General features: G+C 62.6%; 3 protein-coding genes across 3 annotated transcripts; 1 reads left to right on the top strand and 2 right to left on the bottom strand.

The window, feature by feature from the left end:
* Positions 1–15: 15 nt before the first annotated feature.
* Positions 16–5,457, bottom strand: CHLRE_03g160550v5 (uncharacterized protein). Its single transcript, XM_043060690.1, has 10 exons — positions 4,939–5,457; positions 4,607–4,740; positions 4,344–4,459; positions 4,022–4,113; positions 3,819–3,894; positions 3,518–3,604; positions 3,229–3,348; positions 2,962–3,036; positions 1,583–2,788; positions 16–760 (listed from the first exon to the last, which is right to left on the bottom strand). The coding sequence occupies exons 1-9, from the start codon at positions 5,349–5,351 to the stop codon at positions 2,285–2,287; spliced, it is 1,617 nt and encodes a 538-aa protein (XP_042925819.1). The 5' UTR covers positions 5,352–5,457; the 3' UTR covers positions 16–760; positions 1,583–2,284.
* A 46-nt stretch (positions 5,458–5,503) lies between these two features.
* On the bottom strand, positions 5,504–12,457 carry CHLRE_03g160500v5 (uncharacterized protein). The gene is made up of 12 exons (XM_001697441.2): positions 12,223–12,457; positions 12,092–12,149; positions 11,417–11,684; positions 11,115–11,208; positions 10,729–10,918; positions 9,666–9,791; positions 9,380–9,463; positions 9,094–9,240; positions 8,643–8,804; positions 8,210–8,439; positions 6,722–6,842; positions 5,504–6,483 (listed from the first exon to the last, which is right to left on the bottom strand). The coding sequence occupies exons 1-12, from the start codon at positions 12,303–12,305 to the stop codon at positions 6,271–6,273; spliced, it is 1,776 nt and encodes a 591-aa protein (XP_001697493.1). The 5' UTR covers positions 12,306–12,457; the 3' UTR covers positions 5,504–6,270.
* A 150-nt stretch (positions 12,458–12,607) lies between these two features.
* Positions 12,608–16,994, top strand: CHLRE_03g160450v5 (uncharacterized protein). The gene is made up of 8 exons (XM_001697371.2): positions 12,608–12,742; positions 12,860–12,990; positions 13,130–13,247; positions 13,477–13,703; positions 13,981–14,220; positions 14,405–14,522; positions 14,817–16,057; positions 16,288–16,994. Exons 1-8 carry the CDS (start codon positions 12,715–12,717, stop codon positions 16,579–16,581), a joined length of 2,397 nt encoding a protein of 798 aa, XP_001697423.1. The 5' UTR covers positions 12,608–12,714; the 3' UTR covers positions 16,582–16,994.
* Position 16,995: the final 1 nt, after the last annotated feature.

Genomic DNA, 16,995 nt, shown 5'->3' with positions numbered 1-16,995 from the left:
AGTTGAATATATGGGCTTAAAGCTCAGCTTGACCGTCAACAAGCCCAATACCGAGATCGGCACTCCACGACACGCCACGGCGGGCCACGGTTTCAGAGCCACCCCAGCACTGGCCACTCCGATATGTCGAGTGTCTCTCTATCCGGCTCCTACAACTGGGCGCCGCATACCTACAACGTCAAAGCTTCAACACACCGGAAAAGTGCTGTCATCGCCGATGAAGCCACGTAAATGCAACCCGGGTTCACTCGGGGGCGTGCCCATACACGCCGCACCGTCCAAAGACCAAACCTCGTCTAATGCTTATACATGACGTTTATATGTTATGACTTGCTGTTTTAGTCCCTGGAGCGGCCTGTCCGCTCGCCGAGCTCGCAAAATGCAGCGACATGCCGCGACAACGTGCACGAAGGGCAGCGTTTAGCCCTTGAAAAGCCGTGCAAAGTGCTCCGTATAGTCAATAATAGACACGGCAATGATAGAGCATTGAAAATGTGGCGGTGTGAGGGACTCCGGTCGCGAAATTGCTGGTCGGCAGAGCCTCGCATTTTGTCCCGGGGTACATTCCAGTGCAATATTGGGTATCTAAATAACATATTGAGTGAGTTACTGCTCTCTCCAGCACACTTTGGCCCGATCGGACCGACATGCGCCCATCGGGTGCATGGCTGGCGGGCCAAAACCCGCCCATTTCGACCTCAGGCGAGCGTGGACCGCCCTCCCACTTGACCAGCAAGTCATTACTACATGTACGGAGGGGCTGAGAGCGTGGGGGACTCAGGGGAGACCAGTTTGGCGTCGTGAAACCCCCCCGGCCCACCCCCATGACCCCCCGCACGGGAAGGGCCGTACGGCAGTGGTAGTACAGTCGGACGGTGAATCTGACACGACAGGCGTGGGGGGTAGGTAAGGTTGGTTTCCACGTCGGACTGTACTACCACGTCTAAACACGGGTCCAAAGGTTGTCCAGTTTTGGGACGGTGCCCCAAACTGAAGTGAACCCGGGTTGCGTAAATGCGTCTCTGGAGCATCCCCCGCCGGCACGCCACGGTAAGTGCAACCCGGAACCCTAACTCCTAAGGCTCAGCCTCCCTATTTTGGTGTCCCTCGCCACCAGCTCGCTGACTGTTCTCGGGAACTGCAAGCTGCGATACTGACGTTGGCCTGACCTTCCAGCCTCACAGGCCCCGCCGTCATTGAAGTGCGGAGTCATCGTCGTGCTTAAGCACGCGCTTGCCGCTTCCAGCTACGGCACGCACAGCGCAGTCGGCTAGCTGCCGCCTACTCCGGTCCCGCCTACGTTGGTTCCTCCAACAAGACACTTGCAGTGCTCATGGGGTTCATTACGTGCAGGAACAGCAGTGGCGGAAACGGCACCAGTAGCAGCCATTGGCTGTCCTTCAATAGAAGCTGCCATTGAATGCGTCTCATCCCGCCAGGTCCTGCCGTCGCGCCAGTGGTTCCGGACAGCTACTGCACGTGCAGCTGCTGCCACTGCGCTTCTATTGATGCTGCTCGGGGCTGCACGGCCGCGAACACGGCTGCAACACTGCAAGTCTGCCACTGGCTCTGATAACCGTACCTGTTGGGCATGGCCCTGCGGTTTGATAGAATCCCGGGCGTAATGTATTGAGAACGGTAGCTGCAAACTTGTTCGTCTAGGTTTCAATACCGGTATGCCCACGGACGAAACTCAGTAGGTGCACACACCTGCAGCAACTTGCAGCCGCCTCCCCACGTCCCACACCAGCAGCATGACCTGGTTGCGTTCATGCCTATCTGCGCTACTTGAACCAAGCACACTGAAACCTGCCTTTATCCACGTCATAACGCGAACAACTCCTATACATCTCTAGTGTCCTTTCTAACCGCCACAAGCTATCTGATGATTGAAGATTGGCGGCGGCATGTACACGGTACTGCAGTTGAGCAGCACATGGAGTTGGATCATTATCTCTACGAAAATACGCCTTGACGCGCATAGGCTACCAGCGGCCCCGCTTGCTGCGGTATTTCACGCGCATGCTGCAGCGTGTGTGTATGCGTGTATAACTGAACAGCAGATCACTGAATCACGTACTCGGCAACGAAGCAACACAGACACAAGAACTTCGAATTCAGAAAGCCACAGACCTCTGCAGTACATTGTCATTATTTTCAAGCTCATTAGTACAGCACAACTGCACAAGAATAGCCGGTCCAGAACCGCTGCACGGCCGCGCAGCATCCTTCCCGCCGTATCTGTCACCCGCGCGCGTTGTTCTTCATCAAAAGATGTACGACCTCACAGCAGATTGAGAGCCTCGCTGCCCTTGCTTGGTCGTGGAACAGGTGGCCACAGCTCATCAGCCTCTGCGCTGTCTCCCCTGAAGAGCGCTGGCGGCACCGCTGCGCCGACGCCAACGCCACCCTCTGCACCTGTAGGCCCTGCCGCCGCTTCCGCAGCGGCCGACACCACCACCATCCCCTGCTCCTCGCCTCCAAGCACAACACCATTGCTACAGCCGGAGCCGGGGCGCTTGAGAGCCGGCATGGCCACTTCCCCCGCTGTCCCCTTACCCTGCCGGCCGCCGCTACTGCTGGTGCTACAGCAGTCGCTGCTTCCGCTACTGCCGCTGCCGCCGCGCCTCGGCTGGCTACGGACGCCGCGATCTTGTCCCCCTCCTTTACGCCAGTCGCTCGGGGGTGTGGGTGGTGCGGTGGAGGTGGCACGTGAGAGGGCGGGCGTTAACCCGCTAGGCAGTGGCTTCATCACGTCGCGCACACCCAGCTTGAGGTTGCGCTCCACCTGTTCGGCGTACAGCATGGGCGGAGCAGGGCGTTGGGGCCGGCATAGCCGCGTAGGCTGGTGTTTACAAGGGCTGGAACCGCGTCTAGTTGGTAGCTAGGGCGCCAGGTACTCATCAGCCGCACAGCACACATCCCAGGCTGCAGCAGGTAGGGCTCCCTCCGCCACCGCACCTTGTGCCGGTGCAGGGACCTGGACGTCCAGTCCACATGCACGTACGCCCGCTCCACACTGTCCAGAGCCTCAATCTGGGTTTGAAGTCCAGGTTGTTGTGCAAGCGGTGTGAGCGGCGGACTTGGACACGGGAATACATCAATACACCTGTGATGCGACACTTTGCCCATTGCCCAGCCACCTGGTTGGTTCCGCTCAATCAATCTTCACTCCCGGCCCAGTAAGTCCTGGCCCGCCCGGCCGGGGGTGCTCAAGCCAAGCCTCACCTTGTGCTGCAGCTCCTGCGCAATGTCGTGCGACTCCCGCACACACATGTCGGGCGGCAGCAGCACCTCCACCTCCACGACCATGTTGGATCCGTGGTGGTAAGCAGTCACGCGGTCCAGCTGGAAGGGGGGAGGGCAGGGGCATGGGAGGCAGGGGCGTGGGGGGCAAGTCAGGGGCGTGGGGGGCAGGGTGGCAGATCCGGGAGGCAGCACGCGCCATTCGCCCATTTCTTCACGCGTGCCTCGGCTCTCAGGTTGCGGACACGTTTGGCCGGGGCTCGCTCCTCACCTGCATGTTGGGGTGGTGTTCCGCCCCCAGCTGGATGACCTCCCGTACCAGGTCATCCGGCGCGCCCAGCCCAATCATCTTCTGGCCCTGTGCACAGCGGGTGAGCGGGGAAACCACTCCGATGAAGAATGCAGGTGCCCACAAGGTATGCGCGGCGTCACGGTATCGCGCGGCATCAAGAAAGCCGCGCCGTCCCGTCAAAATCAACCAAGTAAAGGGCCAGTCGGCACTGGGCGGGCCCGCCCTACCGCGCCCTCACACGCCTCGCCTCACAGGTGCACACCCACGCCCCCCCACGCACCTGCTCCCAGCAGATGCCCATCCAGCTCTTGATGATGAGTACTGAAAACACGACGGCGACAATGGGGTCCGCATACCTGTGCAGCATTGACAGGGAAAGGATGTGTACGGCACAATGACAGCAAGACGCAGTCGGCATGCTGCCAGGTGGCTACGGAGTTAGGGAAAGGACATGTTCGCGAGCAGGCACCCCGCGCTTCTCACCAAAACTGAGGAACATGAGCCGCAAGCGCTGCCCCGCAGATGGCTGCCAAGTTGGATTGCACGTCGTTCAGGTGGTCCTCCGACAGCGCCACCTGTGTCACGAGCAGGATAGCGTCCTCTTGCATCCCGTCTTTGAACCTGGGATCAAAGCCACGGACATGCTGACGTGTTCAGGTCTTCCGCCATGGCATCGGCGCGGCCTAAGCTGCCGTAGCTGCTCGCCCCGGCCTCGTGTGGTTGCCCCCAATGTCCGGGACGCAGCAGGCACATGCCCCGAGTATGCCAACATGCCCCTCTGCCGCATCCCATCTAAAACGCTCACCATAATTGGGTTCCTCTTTAGGGCAACGCAGTAGAGGTAAAGCCCCAGTTTGCAGGCCGTGGCGCCCCCCAGGACCGCAAACAGCACTGCGTCCGCGTCCAGGGGCGGCTTCTCACCTGGGGCACGTCGTTGCAGATCAGGCGCACAAGCAAGTTTCACACGAGGAGCCCCAAAGCCGCGCAGCCATAACAACAGTGCGGGTCATGAGCGTAGATGGGCTTGTGTGCTAGCTGGTGTGCCATTGCTGGACTGCGCCCGCTCACCGTGGAAGCCGTCCCACAGTCCATCTACCGCCTCCCGAATGACCAGTGACGTGGACACGAACATGATGGCGGCACACGCCAGCACCGACAGCTCAGCCATGCGGGTGCGGCCGATGGGGAAGCGCCGGTCATAGCTGCAAAATGGGTAAAGGAGGAGGTAGCTGTGTTGTGAGGAGGTGGGGGCAAAATTAGTGTTAAGGAAGATAGCATCCCCGCGTCCGCACACACTCGGTATGTTGCGCACAGTTATCTTCTACCCCTCCAAACAGTGTTCCCTGCCCTCAATTCGTCCTGTCCTGTCGCCGGCCCCTCCACCCAGTCCCTTTACTCACGTTGCCGCCTGGTACTCCGCCACCGCCAGCACCACCTGACTGAGCAGGTCCACCAGGGAGTCCACCGCCGATGCCAGGACAGCATAAGAGCCCGACAACACGAACACCGTCGTCTTCGCGATGAGCAGCAAGATGTTGACCACCCATGACGCGTTGATACCGATGCGAACCTTGCGCGCGAATGGGTCGACCACACGAGACGAAGATGGTTCCTCCGCAGCCATGGCGCCTTTCACGCCAACCAGCGGCGCGGCCTCAGACGCATCGCCGAAGTCCTGCCCCGATTCGACGTCGCTGTCTATTGAGTAAGAGCATATTGAGCCCTCGCTTTCTGCAAAAGCACGCCCGGAAATGTAGAAGTTGTCCGCTTGCATGAGCGCATTCCTCGCTACTTCGCGCGTTAGTTGCGACATGATGTGGCTTGAACTAATCCAGCACTATAAAGGTCGAGTGCGCGGCCTGGTGTGGAAGGAAACCGGGCCCCACTCGTTCTGGCACCAACCCTGGATATCCAAATTATTCAGTTGTACAACGACGGCAGACAGTCTCGGCACGCTTCGAGCAAACAAGATACTTAAATATGTTAAGTACACCCTTTCTAGCCCTGGAGAAAGGTAGAACATGCGTGGCAGGTCACTGTGATTCCAACCGATTATGCGGCCGGTCGGTTAGACCGCGATGCCCGATCCAATTTCCGTTAAACGTCGTTCGCCATGCATTGCGCAGTGCACAACTTCGTGCCGCCGGCCCGCCGCAGTACCCGACGGCCGACGCCGGCGACGCACGAGGACGACACCAGGCACGTATTATGCATTGATACTACAGCCACTGCTTACATCGGCCGGCGTGATGCTATGGCATCCACACACGCCGCCATTTGTGGAGAGGCCGCGTGCAGACCTTCCAACACACCAATTTGCCTCCTAGTCCAGCTAATCTCAAGCTCCAGTTCCCTCCTGCTGTGCGCGTCCCTGCTGTCATCATGTCTATCCTAGTCCATCATGTCATAACTCATGTTACGCCCACGTGTGTGTTGTGTCATCATTGGACACGCGTCACGCTGCCCTCCTGAGGAGCCCCGAACTTTCGCTGCACGCTGCACGAACGCACTGTTGTATCTCATGCGTGTGGCACCGGACACGCATCCATGCACGCGAGGATAGAGCTTCCTGTCTAAGCCGCTTACACCCCGCTCTGCCTAGTGCCTACTCCTGCCGCCAAGCCTGCGCCTGCTCCATGCACCTGCTCTTCGGCCGTCCGCCACCCACACACTCCGCCCCCCTAAACCTCCCCTCCTCCGCACCCCCCGCTCGCTCCTCCTCCGCCCTCCGCTCATGCGTCCTCCTTCTTGCCCCCCTGCTCTTCGGGCTTCATGGCCGGGAAGAGCAGCACCTCCTTGATGTTGTTGGTGTCGGTCAGCAGCATGGTCATGCGGTCCACGCCCAGGCCCCAGCCACCGGTGGGCGGCAGGCCGTACTCCAGCGCCGTGCAAAACACCTCGTCCACAAACATGGCCTCGTCGTCGCCCTGGGACTTGGCCTTGGCCTGCGAGGGAGAGGGGCAGGAGAAGGGAAGGGCGTGAGGGGAGGGTTGGGGCAGGAGGGGATGAGGATGCGGTGCAGGGTGAAGACGCGCCGGGGTCCAGGGCCGGGGAGATTGCAGCCCAGTATGCAGTTGCTTTGAAAGCGGCGAGACCTGACTGCTACCGTGCCATAAGCCGTGCGCACATGCCGGCAACAGCCCCTAGCCGCCTGAGCCCTGGCAGCCTGGCCGGCAGACGCACCTGGTCCCCGAACAGCTCGCGCTGCTTGAGCGGGTCGTTCAACTCGGTGTAGGCGTTGCACACCTCGCGCTTGTTGATGAACAGCTCGAAGCGCTCCGTCATGTTGGGCAGCTCGCGGTGCCTGGGCCATGCAGGGACAGAGAGGGAGAACGGAGGACGGTGGCGATCAGCGGTGGCGTGGTGACAAAGGCACAACATGAAGGAGAATGAGCGTATGGTTAAGGATGTCAGCCGTGCATTCGATGGACGGGGCTACCATTTTAGAGCCCTATCTCCCGGAGTTGCATGCTGTGGGAGTCTATGTCGCCTGGCTTTTGAGCCGACAGCCTACGTGAAAAGCTGGCGGTTTCACGTACCGAGGCGTTGCCATTTATCCTACATGGCGCTATGTTTTCTATTCGTTGCAGCTGTCAGCCGTGCATTCGATGGACGGGGCTACCATTTTAGAGCCCTATCTCCCGGAGTTGCATGCTGTGGGAGTCTATGTCGCCTGGCTTTTGAGCCGACAGCCTACGTGAAAAGCTGGCGGTTTCACGTACCGAGGCGTTGCCATTTATCCTACATGGCGCTATGTTTTCTATTCGTTGCAGCTGTCAGCCGTGCATTCGATGGACGGGGCTACCATTTTAGAGCCCTATCTCCCGGAGTTGCATGCTGTGGGGGTCTATGTCGCCTGGCTTTTGAGCCGACAGCCTACGTGAAAAGCTGCCAGTTTCACGTACCGAGGCGCTGCCATTTATCCTACATGGCGCTATGTTTTCTATTCGTTGCAGCTGTCAGCCGTGCATTCGATGGACGGGGCTACCATTTTAGAGCCCTATCTCCCGGAGTTGCGTGCTGTGGGGTTCCTTGTTGCCATGCAATTAAACGACAGCCTACGTGAAAAGCTGCCGGTTTCACGTACAAGGCGTTCCCACCAAGCCTATGCGATGCTATGCTTGCTCATCATTGCAGCTGTCAGCCGTGCATTCGATGGACGGGGCTATTAGTTTAGAGCCCTATCTCCCGGAGTTGCATGCTGTGCCGCTAATTTAGCCCAGGTTCAAAGCCCGTCAGTAACCAGAGCCCTGACAGGTTCTGCCACAGGCTTTACTAGCCGATCACCGGATATCGTGCAGGTTCTAGCTGCTGAGAATGTGGACTGACAGCCGTGCATTCGATGGACGGGGCTACCATTTCAGAGCCCTGTCTCCCGGAGTTGCATGCCGTATCGGTGATTTAGCCCAGGTTCAAAGCCCGTCAGTAACCAGAGCCCTGACAGGTTCTGCCACAGGCTGTAGGTGCTTCCATGCTTCCAGCAGTCTCACATGCCCAGGGGCCCCATCACTAACCCCAGCCGTGTACCCTCGAGCGCACCCAACCGCCCCAGCCTCCTGCTCCACCCAACGCCGCCCCTCTCCCCGGCCCTTCACCGTTACTTGTTGCTGGTCAGAAATTCAACCACCGTGCTCAAAGCCCTCTGTGTTCGCGGCGCACGGCAGCACTCACCACTTGGCCAGCGGGCTCATGAGCTGCGGGTGGTCGCAGATGAAGGTGGGGTTGACGCACTGCTCCTCCAGGAACTCGCCCACCAGCTTGTCCAGCAGGCGCGCCGTGGTCTGCGGCGCCGGGCAGTTGACGTTGTGCTGCTCGCACAGCTTCACCAGCAGCAGGCGCGCCTCCTCGCTCTCCAGGTCCGCGGGCAGCTTCACCTTGAGGCACTCCTCCAGGCCCGACACCTGCGAGGGCGAGCAGAGGGCAGGTGGTCCGGTTGAGCGGGTGTATGTGCAGGTCGGCACACATGCGACACACAGCAGGAAGACTTCCTGCCCATTCACGTCGATTTTCCTGGCCAGCATTTCATCAATCGCGCAGGACCTCCCGCGCCTCCCGGGGCCTCCCACAGCCGTGCAAAGGCCACCGCAGAGCAGCAGGCACGCACCATGCTGATACGGCGCCACGGCGGCGAGAAGTCAATCTCGATGGCGGGCTTCTCGGGGCCGTCGGGGTGGTAGGCGATCTTGTAGCTGCCCTTGATCTCGTACACCATCTGGCTGATCATCTGCTCCGTCAGGTCCAGCAGGTCCTTGTAGTCCGCGTACGCCTGAGGGACAAACAATGTGTGGAGGAGCATTGCGAGAGCGAAGATGTTGGTGTTAGCGTGGTAGCTGTGGTGGTGGCCCCAGGCGTGGTGGTGGTGATGAGCTCCATCTGCTCGCTTGCTGTTGCCCGTCAGCTTTTGGGCCCCTCATTACTGCTCCCAGCCTCACCACCTGCCCCCCCCCCCACGCCCGATCAGCTCCACCACGCCCTCTCTTCCCTTCCACACCCTCAACGTGCACCCAGCGCCACCGCCCCCCCCCCCTCCCACTCACACATACGCCCGCACCCACCTGGTAGAACTCGCAGGTGGTGAACTCGGGGTTGTGCGTGAGGTCAATGCCCTCGTTGCGGAACTGGCGGCCGATCTCGTACACGCGCTCCAGGCCACCAATCACCAGCTGCTTCAGGAACAGCTCAGGCGCAATGCGCATGTACAGCTGCATGGGTGGAGTGGGATGCATCGGTCGGCGAGGCGCGTTGGGGGTTCGGCGCCCTTGCAAAACGTGAATGTGGTGTGCAGCTCCCTCCCGTTTTGGGTTACCCCAGCCCTGCCTGCCGTAGCCGCCGTTCGCACACCTGCATGTTGAGGTCGTTGTGGTGGGTGACGAAGGGGCGCGCGGCGGCGCCACCGGGGATCATGTTCATCATGGGCGTCTCCACCTGCGGAAACAATTAAAGGGACGCAGCAGTTACGGCGACTGCCACCAAGCGCTGCGGGGCACCATGCGACCGAAACGGCAGCGTCCGGCTGCTGCTAAGCCAGCCAAGCTCTCAGCCATCGGCCCCTCTCCCGTGTCCCTAATTCCCACTGCTCTGACTGGGCAACTTCCCTCCCCCGCCACCAACGGCCCCGTGCACGCACCTCCAGGAACCCGCGGGTGTCCAGGAAGCGGCGCACGAACTGGATGATCTTGGCGCGCGTGAAGAAGATGGAGCGCACGTCCGAGTTGGCGATCAGGTCCAGGTAGCGCTGGCGGTAGCGCGTCTCCTGAAGAGGGCAACAGGGGCACAGTGGGACGAGGCAGGGCGGCAGCGTGGGGTGGCAGTGAGGAGGGCGAGCGCAGCGTTGCCGGTGGTGGAGGCGTAGTGGGGCCGGAGCAGGCGTTAGGCGGCGGCCATGACGACGCGGGGCGGTGGGCCAGGAGAGCCTGACAGCTCGCCCCAGCTTTGAGGCGCCCCAACGCGAGAGCTGCGACACCGGTGCTCGAGAGTGCTGTCTGCTGCGCGCGTGTGCGGCGCAGCAACTGGCGCTGCTGCGAACTGCTGGGCTGCGGGCGTCTGTTCAGGCCATCAGCGGCTGGACTTCACATGCAGCAGAGGCTGGACTCGATACGCCGTTCAAGACAATTTCACAAGCCCCTCGTCTGAAAACACGCTTCCGCTTCGCCTCTTATCCCGCCAGTGCCTCCGTCGCTCAATGTGCTACTGTTTTACAGGTGACCCACGCCTCGCGCTCCAGGGGCCGCCTGAACTGCCGGCATGCCTGCATCTGCCCAACGCCGCTCTGCTTTGTGCCGCCACACGGCTGCTGCAGCTGCCGCCGCTGCCGCCGTCACCGCGCCCGCGCTGTAAGGCCCAGCCTTCGCCTGTCCTAGCTCCGGACGCTGTGGCCGGCTGCCGTCCTTGCCAGCGTAGGCGTTGCAAAGGCAGGTATGTGCTGCATTCCACCCGCCGGCCAGACGACGCTTTTGAGGGCCCCTCCGACTTGGCCTTTGCCTGCGCCCGGCCCCACCTGGCCTTTCCATCCCAACTGCATTGCCCTTCTCTCTCTCATCCACTTGCTTGCCATCCCCATCCCACCCTTTCCCCGGCATCCCCCGTCCCCGCAACCCACCCTGCATCTCCAGGCCCCGCATCCCAGCCCTAGCCCTGCACCCCACCCCCATCCCGGGCGCCCGTCCGTCCCGCCCCGGGCCCCCTCGCACCTGGTCCTTGAGGCCGAAGTGCGCGGAGGGCGGCATGTGCAGGCAGGGCGACAGCACCGCGAACTTCTTGGGGAAGATGGACAGCTCGCCCTTCTTGGACTTGCCGGGGAAGCCCTCCACGCCCACAATGTCGCCGCGCTTGCACTCGTTGTGCACCTGCGCGTAGCCCTCGGCGTCCAGGTCCGAGTTGCTGCGCGGGCGCAATGTAGATTGCGGGGTTGGTGGAGCTGTAGATACCAGCCCAAACTAAAACCCATTGGGGGAGAGGTTGACCCAACAACTCCATGCCGCACAGAGAGGCCCCCATTCTCCCCTCTGCCACCCGTCCCCAGCCCGCGGCGCCCACCCCAGTACTCGCTCCTCCACGCCTGCTGCTCAGTCCTCACCGTGCGTCCGCCATGATCTGGATCTTGGATCCATCGCCCTTGAGGTCGTAGAACACCAGCTTGGAGCCCGAGGACCGCTTGCTGTAGATGCGGCCTGGTGGAAGGACGTCAATGTGGCCGGTGCGCCAGGCGTAAGTGAGGAGCGACACGCGCCAACCATCCCGGAGCCAGCCTGCTGACCCAGATACATGCCACCATGCCACCGCGCCACGCCAGCACCGCCACCGCCCCGACCCTCCCCAACAGCGCTCGCCATCGCCACGCCAACCCCATCCCCACCCCAATGGACACGCCGCACGCACCCGCCACGGACACTGTCACGTCGGTCAGCTGCTGCCCCGCCTCCAGGCTGTTGTACTTGGCCACGAAGTCAGGCAGCGACATGGACACGTGGAACTTGTGCGGGTAGGGGTTCACGCCCTTAGCCTTCTTGGCGTTGATGTACTTGACGCGGTTCTCAAAGTAGGCTGTGGGGTCGGTGATTTCGGTGGAGTCGTCCTCCAGCGCCGGGCCATCCGCCTCCTTGGCGGGCTTGGCGGGGGCAGCCGCGGCCTTGGCGGCCTTGGCAGCCTGGCGTTAGGGCGACAGGGGTGCAGGCAAGAGGCAGAGTGCGTGGGTGCGTCGTGGGTGGGGCGAGTGGCTGGGTGGGTGGGTGAGCAGAGGGGGAGTCGCCTTTGCGTTCACCCCGGTGCACTGCGCGGCACGCACGCGTGCCCTAGCGGCGCGTGGGCGGAGGCGTGGTAAGGTTGCCCCTTTGCGCATTGGGCGCCGGGTCGACTAACCGCGAGCCGCCTGGCAACCGTGGCAGTTGAAGGCACGTCTCTGGGGCTGGAAGCCCCCGCTCAGACCCTCCCCACTGATGAGCTCCGCCTGAAGGCTTTGGTGCCTCCGTTCTGACTTCCCCCACCCCCGGTAGCCCCCTCCAGCATCCACTGCTGAAGCTGCTCGCTCAAGAGTTCGATCCCGCCGACACCCACCTCCTTCTCAGCCTTCTCGGCCGCAAGGCGGTTCGCCTTCTGACGGCGCTTGAACTCGCTGCAATCGATACGGTAGGGATATTCAGCGTACACGGCCCAATCGCGTGCGAAGCTCAGCCTTGCAGCCCTACCTCTTGGACATCGGCTCGCCGTTCTCGTCCTTCAGCTCCTCCGACCATTGCTCTGGCAGGTTGTAGACCTCCGGGGTCGTCATGATTCTACTAGCAAAGGTTCGCCAAGGGTTTGTGAGGGGAAAGAAGCAGGGCCTGGGCGAAGCAGCCGCCAAACCAAGTTGTGCGGGAGCCTCAGCAGCTAAACCCGTGATCACAATTCGAGCTAGTCTAGCAAGCCGCGCCACACGGTTCATGCAGCACGTCAATAACAGAGCTGCCGAGTAGCGTCAGAACAGAGAATTGTGCACCCTCCCATGCCGCGTGCATCATGCATCAGTTCCTCGCAAACTCCTCCACCGCTCTGTTGTTACGTGTTTCAAATAGTCGAAAACATAGATCTATGGTCTTGGATATTCAAGCTGCTGGGGTTTCGGCTCGGTCGGCAAAAACGCAAGCCCCTTACCTATACAGATGTACATAACAAAGGCCTTTGCATAGAAAGACTAGAAAATGAGTTCCTCGCGCTACGCGAAGCTCGGTGCGTCCACGCGAATTGAATTCTTGCGGCACCTGACAGCGCACTACGCGGGTGGCTTCCCCTAGAATTATGTCGTGTGGTCCAATCGCATTGACACGGACATCATTGTGCTTGCAGTGGAATTCGCGGCGCACGCTGGAGATGTGAGATGCGTGCGCATTGGCCGGAAGACAGCCGGAGTGCTTGTGACTGGCGGAGATGACAAGAAAGTGAATGTTTGGGCGCTCGGAAAGACCACAGCAAGCTTTGTAAGTGGAGGGGGCAACCAGTACCGACAGCAGGGTCGGGTGTTAACTGGGGGTTGCGGCAATGGGGTACCTGCCCGGCCCTCTGCACTGCGGTGCCACAGCTGGCGCCCTGACCTGCGCACACCTCTCTTGCGCCCAGTCGCTGACGGGACACCAGTCGTCGGTGGAGAGTGTCTCGTTTGACAATGACGAGATGGTGGTTGCGGCGGGTGGCTCAAATGGCAGCATCAAGGTGTTCGAGCTGCAGACGGGGAAAGGTGCGCTCGCGTCCAGTCTTCAGGACCACATGTAGGCGGCCGACTTGGGTGCGTATGCTGCAGCGGGGGAGCATGGACTGCCGTGTCGTACGAGTGATGCCCAGTCCATGCCGGGCGAGGAAGACAGCAGAGACTCCCCAGCAACATGCTGCTACTGCCGTCGAAAGCGTCACCCTTGCCCCGCCATGCCTCCGCCCAACTCGGCAACAACCCCATACACCTCATGCAGTCACCAAGAGCCTCTCGGGCCACAAAAGCAATGTCATGTGCCTGGCCTGGCACCCCTACGACTCCACCATCATCTCTGGATCCATGGACACCAACGTCAAGCTGTGGAACCTGCGCGACAAGGAGGCGGTCATGACCTTCAAGGGCCACAACGCCGGCGTCACGCACGTGCGGTACTCGCCGGACGGCAACTGGGTGGCGTCGGCCTCGGGCGACGGCGCTGTCAAGGTGGGTGGCGGTGGCGGTGGCGGAGGCGCTGCGGGATGTTGCTTGTGTGCATGGGGCTCATGCCGGAATGCATGTTGTGTGCAGCTTCGAAGCTCTGTTCTCGTTGCCATCAGGCCTGTCATCGGGCTGGTACTGGGTGGGCAGGGGAAGGGCATGCTGTGGTACCCAGAAGGCAAAAGCTCTGTTTTTAGGGCAGGTCAGCCCCGAGTGACATCTCAACTCAGTCATTCCCTGAGCCCGGCGCCGCGTCTTTCCTGCTGCCGACACCTCCTCGCAGATTTGGGACGTGCGGCAGGGGCGGCTGTTGCAGGACCTGTGCCCACCCACCAAGTACGAGATCACAGGTGTGGAGTTCAGCCCCACCGAGTACCTCATGGCCACCTCCTCGCGCGACAAGCTGGTGCGCTTCTGGGACCTGGAGACCTTTGCCTGCATCGACCAGACCACGCCCGAGGCCACGCCCGTGCGCAACATCTGCTTCTACAACGACGGCCGCACCATCTTCAGCGCCGTGCAGGTGTGACAGGACAGGGGGCCACCTACATTGGGAGGGGTCACATGCAGTCCATCTTTCTTGCCGTCCGTCTGGCACGCCGCCTGCCGTGCCGGACCTGCCGGCCCCGCCAACCAGTAGAACTCTGCGCACCCCTCTCCTGCTGCCGCGCCTGAGCCTGCCGCTGCGTTGCGACTACTACCCGCAGGACGGCTGCCGGGTGTGGAACGTGGACCCCACGCAGCAGCAGGACTACGTGGACGTGCCCTGGTACCGCGTGGCGGACCTGGCCATCAGCACCATCCGCGGCACACAGCGGCTCATAGGTGCGTGGTGCCGGGCAGGGGCGTAGAGCAGGGGTCGGCGCCGGGAGCTGTCGGTTGGGCCGCCTTTATGGTGGTGGGACACAAGGTTGCATCTTGTTGAAAAAGCGGCGCCCATAAGGCTCGGCAGCAGGCTGGTAAGCCGCAAGGGAACAGGCAGGGCTGCAGGGGGCTGGTCATACTGCCAACTGCCAACACAGTTGCAGGAAGTGGCCGTGGAGCGTACAGGCCTAAGTCGACGCCAGCTAGCTGGTCCCCTCGCCCATCCTGTCGCCGTGCTTCCCCTCCGTCTCGCAGGCTGCTCCTTTAACTCGACCATGGTGGGCCTGTTCTACATCGTGCTCAAAAACGTACGGCCGTTTTGCGAGGACCCGGACTTCATGGCGCGGGAGCCCGCCGCCTCCGTCGACGGCAACCCCTACGCGGCAGCCGGCGGCAGCCGCAGCAATCTCGCTGGCGCCGCGGCGGCGGCGCAGCTTCCCCCCGAGTCAGCTGTGCGCCGGCTCAGCCTGAACGACCGGGCGGCGGACCCACCGCGTGCCGGCAGCGCGGGGAACTTGGGCGACGCCGCGGCGGCGGCAGCAGCGGCGGCGGGTTACGGAAACGGAAGAGGGGCGGGTGTGGCGGCTGGTGTGGGGCCGTCGGTGGGCGTGGGCCGGTCGCAGGAGCGGTCCTCGTCGATGGGGAGTCGGCCGCCGCAGGCGCCGTCCTCGAGCGCGGTGGCGGCGGGCGGGGACCGGTTGCCGCCGGTGGCGTTGTATGGCGCGCCCGACCGGGACCGGGAGCGCGACCGCAGCAGCAACCGCTACGCGGGCGCGGCGGGCGCCAGTGCCGACTTTGGCGGCGGGCCGGGCGACAGCGTGGCGTCGGACGCACAGCTGGGGCGGGCGGCGTCGGGGCACGCCGCCGGCGCGCGGCCGGGCATGGTGTCGATCGGCGTTGGCGTGGGCGACAGCCTCATGCGCGGGCAGCTGCAGCCAGACGACCTGTCGCGCATGGCTGGCGGAGGCGGAGGCGGCCTGGCGCGGCAGCGGTCGCAGCCGCGGGAGCCCACCATCGAGGTACACGCGCCGGCCGCCCCGCCAGCGTCCCGGTCTGCGGGGTCAGGGCCCGGCTACCGCGGCGCGGGGTCAGGGCCGGACCGCGGCGTGGGCGTCGGAGTGGGGGTTGGTGTGGGCGAGGACCGGGACATGGACCAGCGCTACCCCTGGCAGGGGCCAGGCGGCGCAGCCGCCGGCCCCTCCGGCATGGACCGGCTAGGCGGCGGAGGCGGAGGCGCAGGCGGAGGCGGCTACGCGAGTGTGGTGCCCTCGGACCTGGAGGCGGCGTCTGCGCTGTCGAGCCGGCACGGCATGTTCCTGTCGGCCATGAAGAAGCGCGCCAACACGCTCATGATCATGCGAAACTTTGTGCAGAAGGGCGACTGGCGCAACGCCATCGCCGCGGCGCGGCGGGGCGACGACACGGCGGCCCTGGCGGACCTGCTGTCCGCCATGCACGACCGGCGGGACGTGTTCACGTTGGACCTGGTGGGCGAGGTGAGTTGTGGCAGGCAGCAGATGCAGCAGCCGGGAAGCCGCGTGTTCTGGTACGTTTTAATAGCAGTATCGACGTGGCGGGGCCGATGCCCGGCGCGGCCAGCCGTACCCGGTAAAGGACAAATCAGGGACAAGATGCACGTGCAAGGACCATCAGGACCAACCACACCCAAATTCACGCCACGCGCGCAATGCAGCTCACGCCTTGCCCCCTTCCCCTCCTCCCGCAGGTGATGACGGTGGTGGAGACGGTGCTGTCGCTGCCTTCGGACCGGCAGCAGCAGACGGGGCTGGAAGTGCTGGCGCTGCACATACGCGCCTTTGGGCCCGTCATCCGGGACCTGTGCGGCCCGGGCGCGCGCGGCGTGGGCATAGACCTCAGCTTTGAGGAGCGGCGCGAGCGCGCCGCCAAGGCCAAGCTGGTGCTTCAGAACATGGTGCCACGCCTGAACAGCCTGGCGCGCTCAAGCGAGACGTTGGGCGTGCGCGCGGGCGAGCTGGCAGCACAGCTGGCGCAGCTCTAGCGAGCGCTGGTGCTTGTGGTGCGTGATGGCAGAGAGAACGGAGGAGGAGATGGTGCATCCATGCATGCGCCGCAAGAGTCCCGGGAAAAGCAGGAGGCGTGGAGGTGGCTGGTGTGATGCGTGGTTGGTGGCTGGCGGGGCAGCGGGCCAGCGCGCATTGCACACGGCGACATGGGTGGCCCTGCAGGACGAATGGACGTGATCAGGCCTGCACGCATGGTGTGGGCATGGGCTGTGATTGATGGTTGTGGGCTTGTGGCATGAGACGCAGCTGAACCGGCCTCCTGCCCAACACTGAACACTGAACCAAGTGTAAATGCTTGCCAAGGCACTCAAGGCTGCGTTTGCATTGTGGTCCACGTTTTGGATAGAAGTCCAAACCTGCGCAGAAGTAGCTGTAACCTCCATTGACGT

This window comes from Chlamydomonas reinhardtii, chromosome 3 (genome assembly GCF_000002595.2).
Source record: "Chlamydomonas reinhardtii strain CC-503 cw92 mt+ chromosome 3, whole genome shotgun sequence".
NCBI lineage: Eukaryota > Viridiplantae > Chlorophyta > Chlorophyceae > Chlamydomonadales > Chlamydomonadaceae > Chlamydomonas > Chlamydomonas reinhardtii.
The sequence above is the reverse complement of the archived record's forward strand: the minus strand, read 5'-3'. Positions and strand labels throughout refer to the sequence as shown.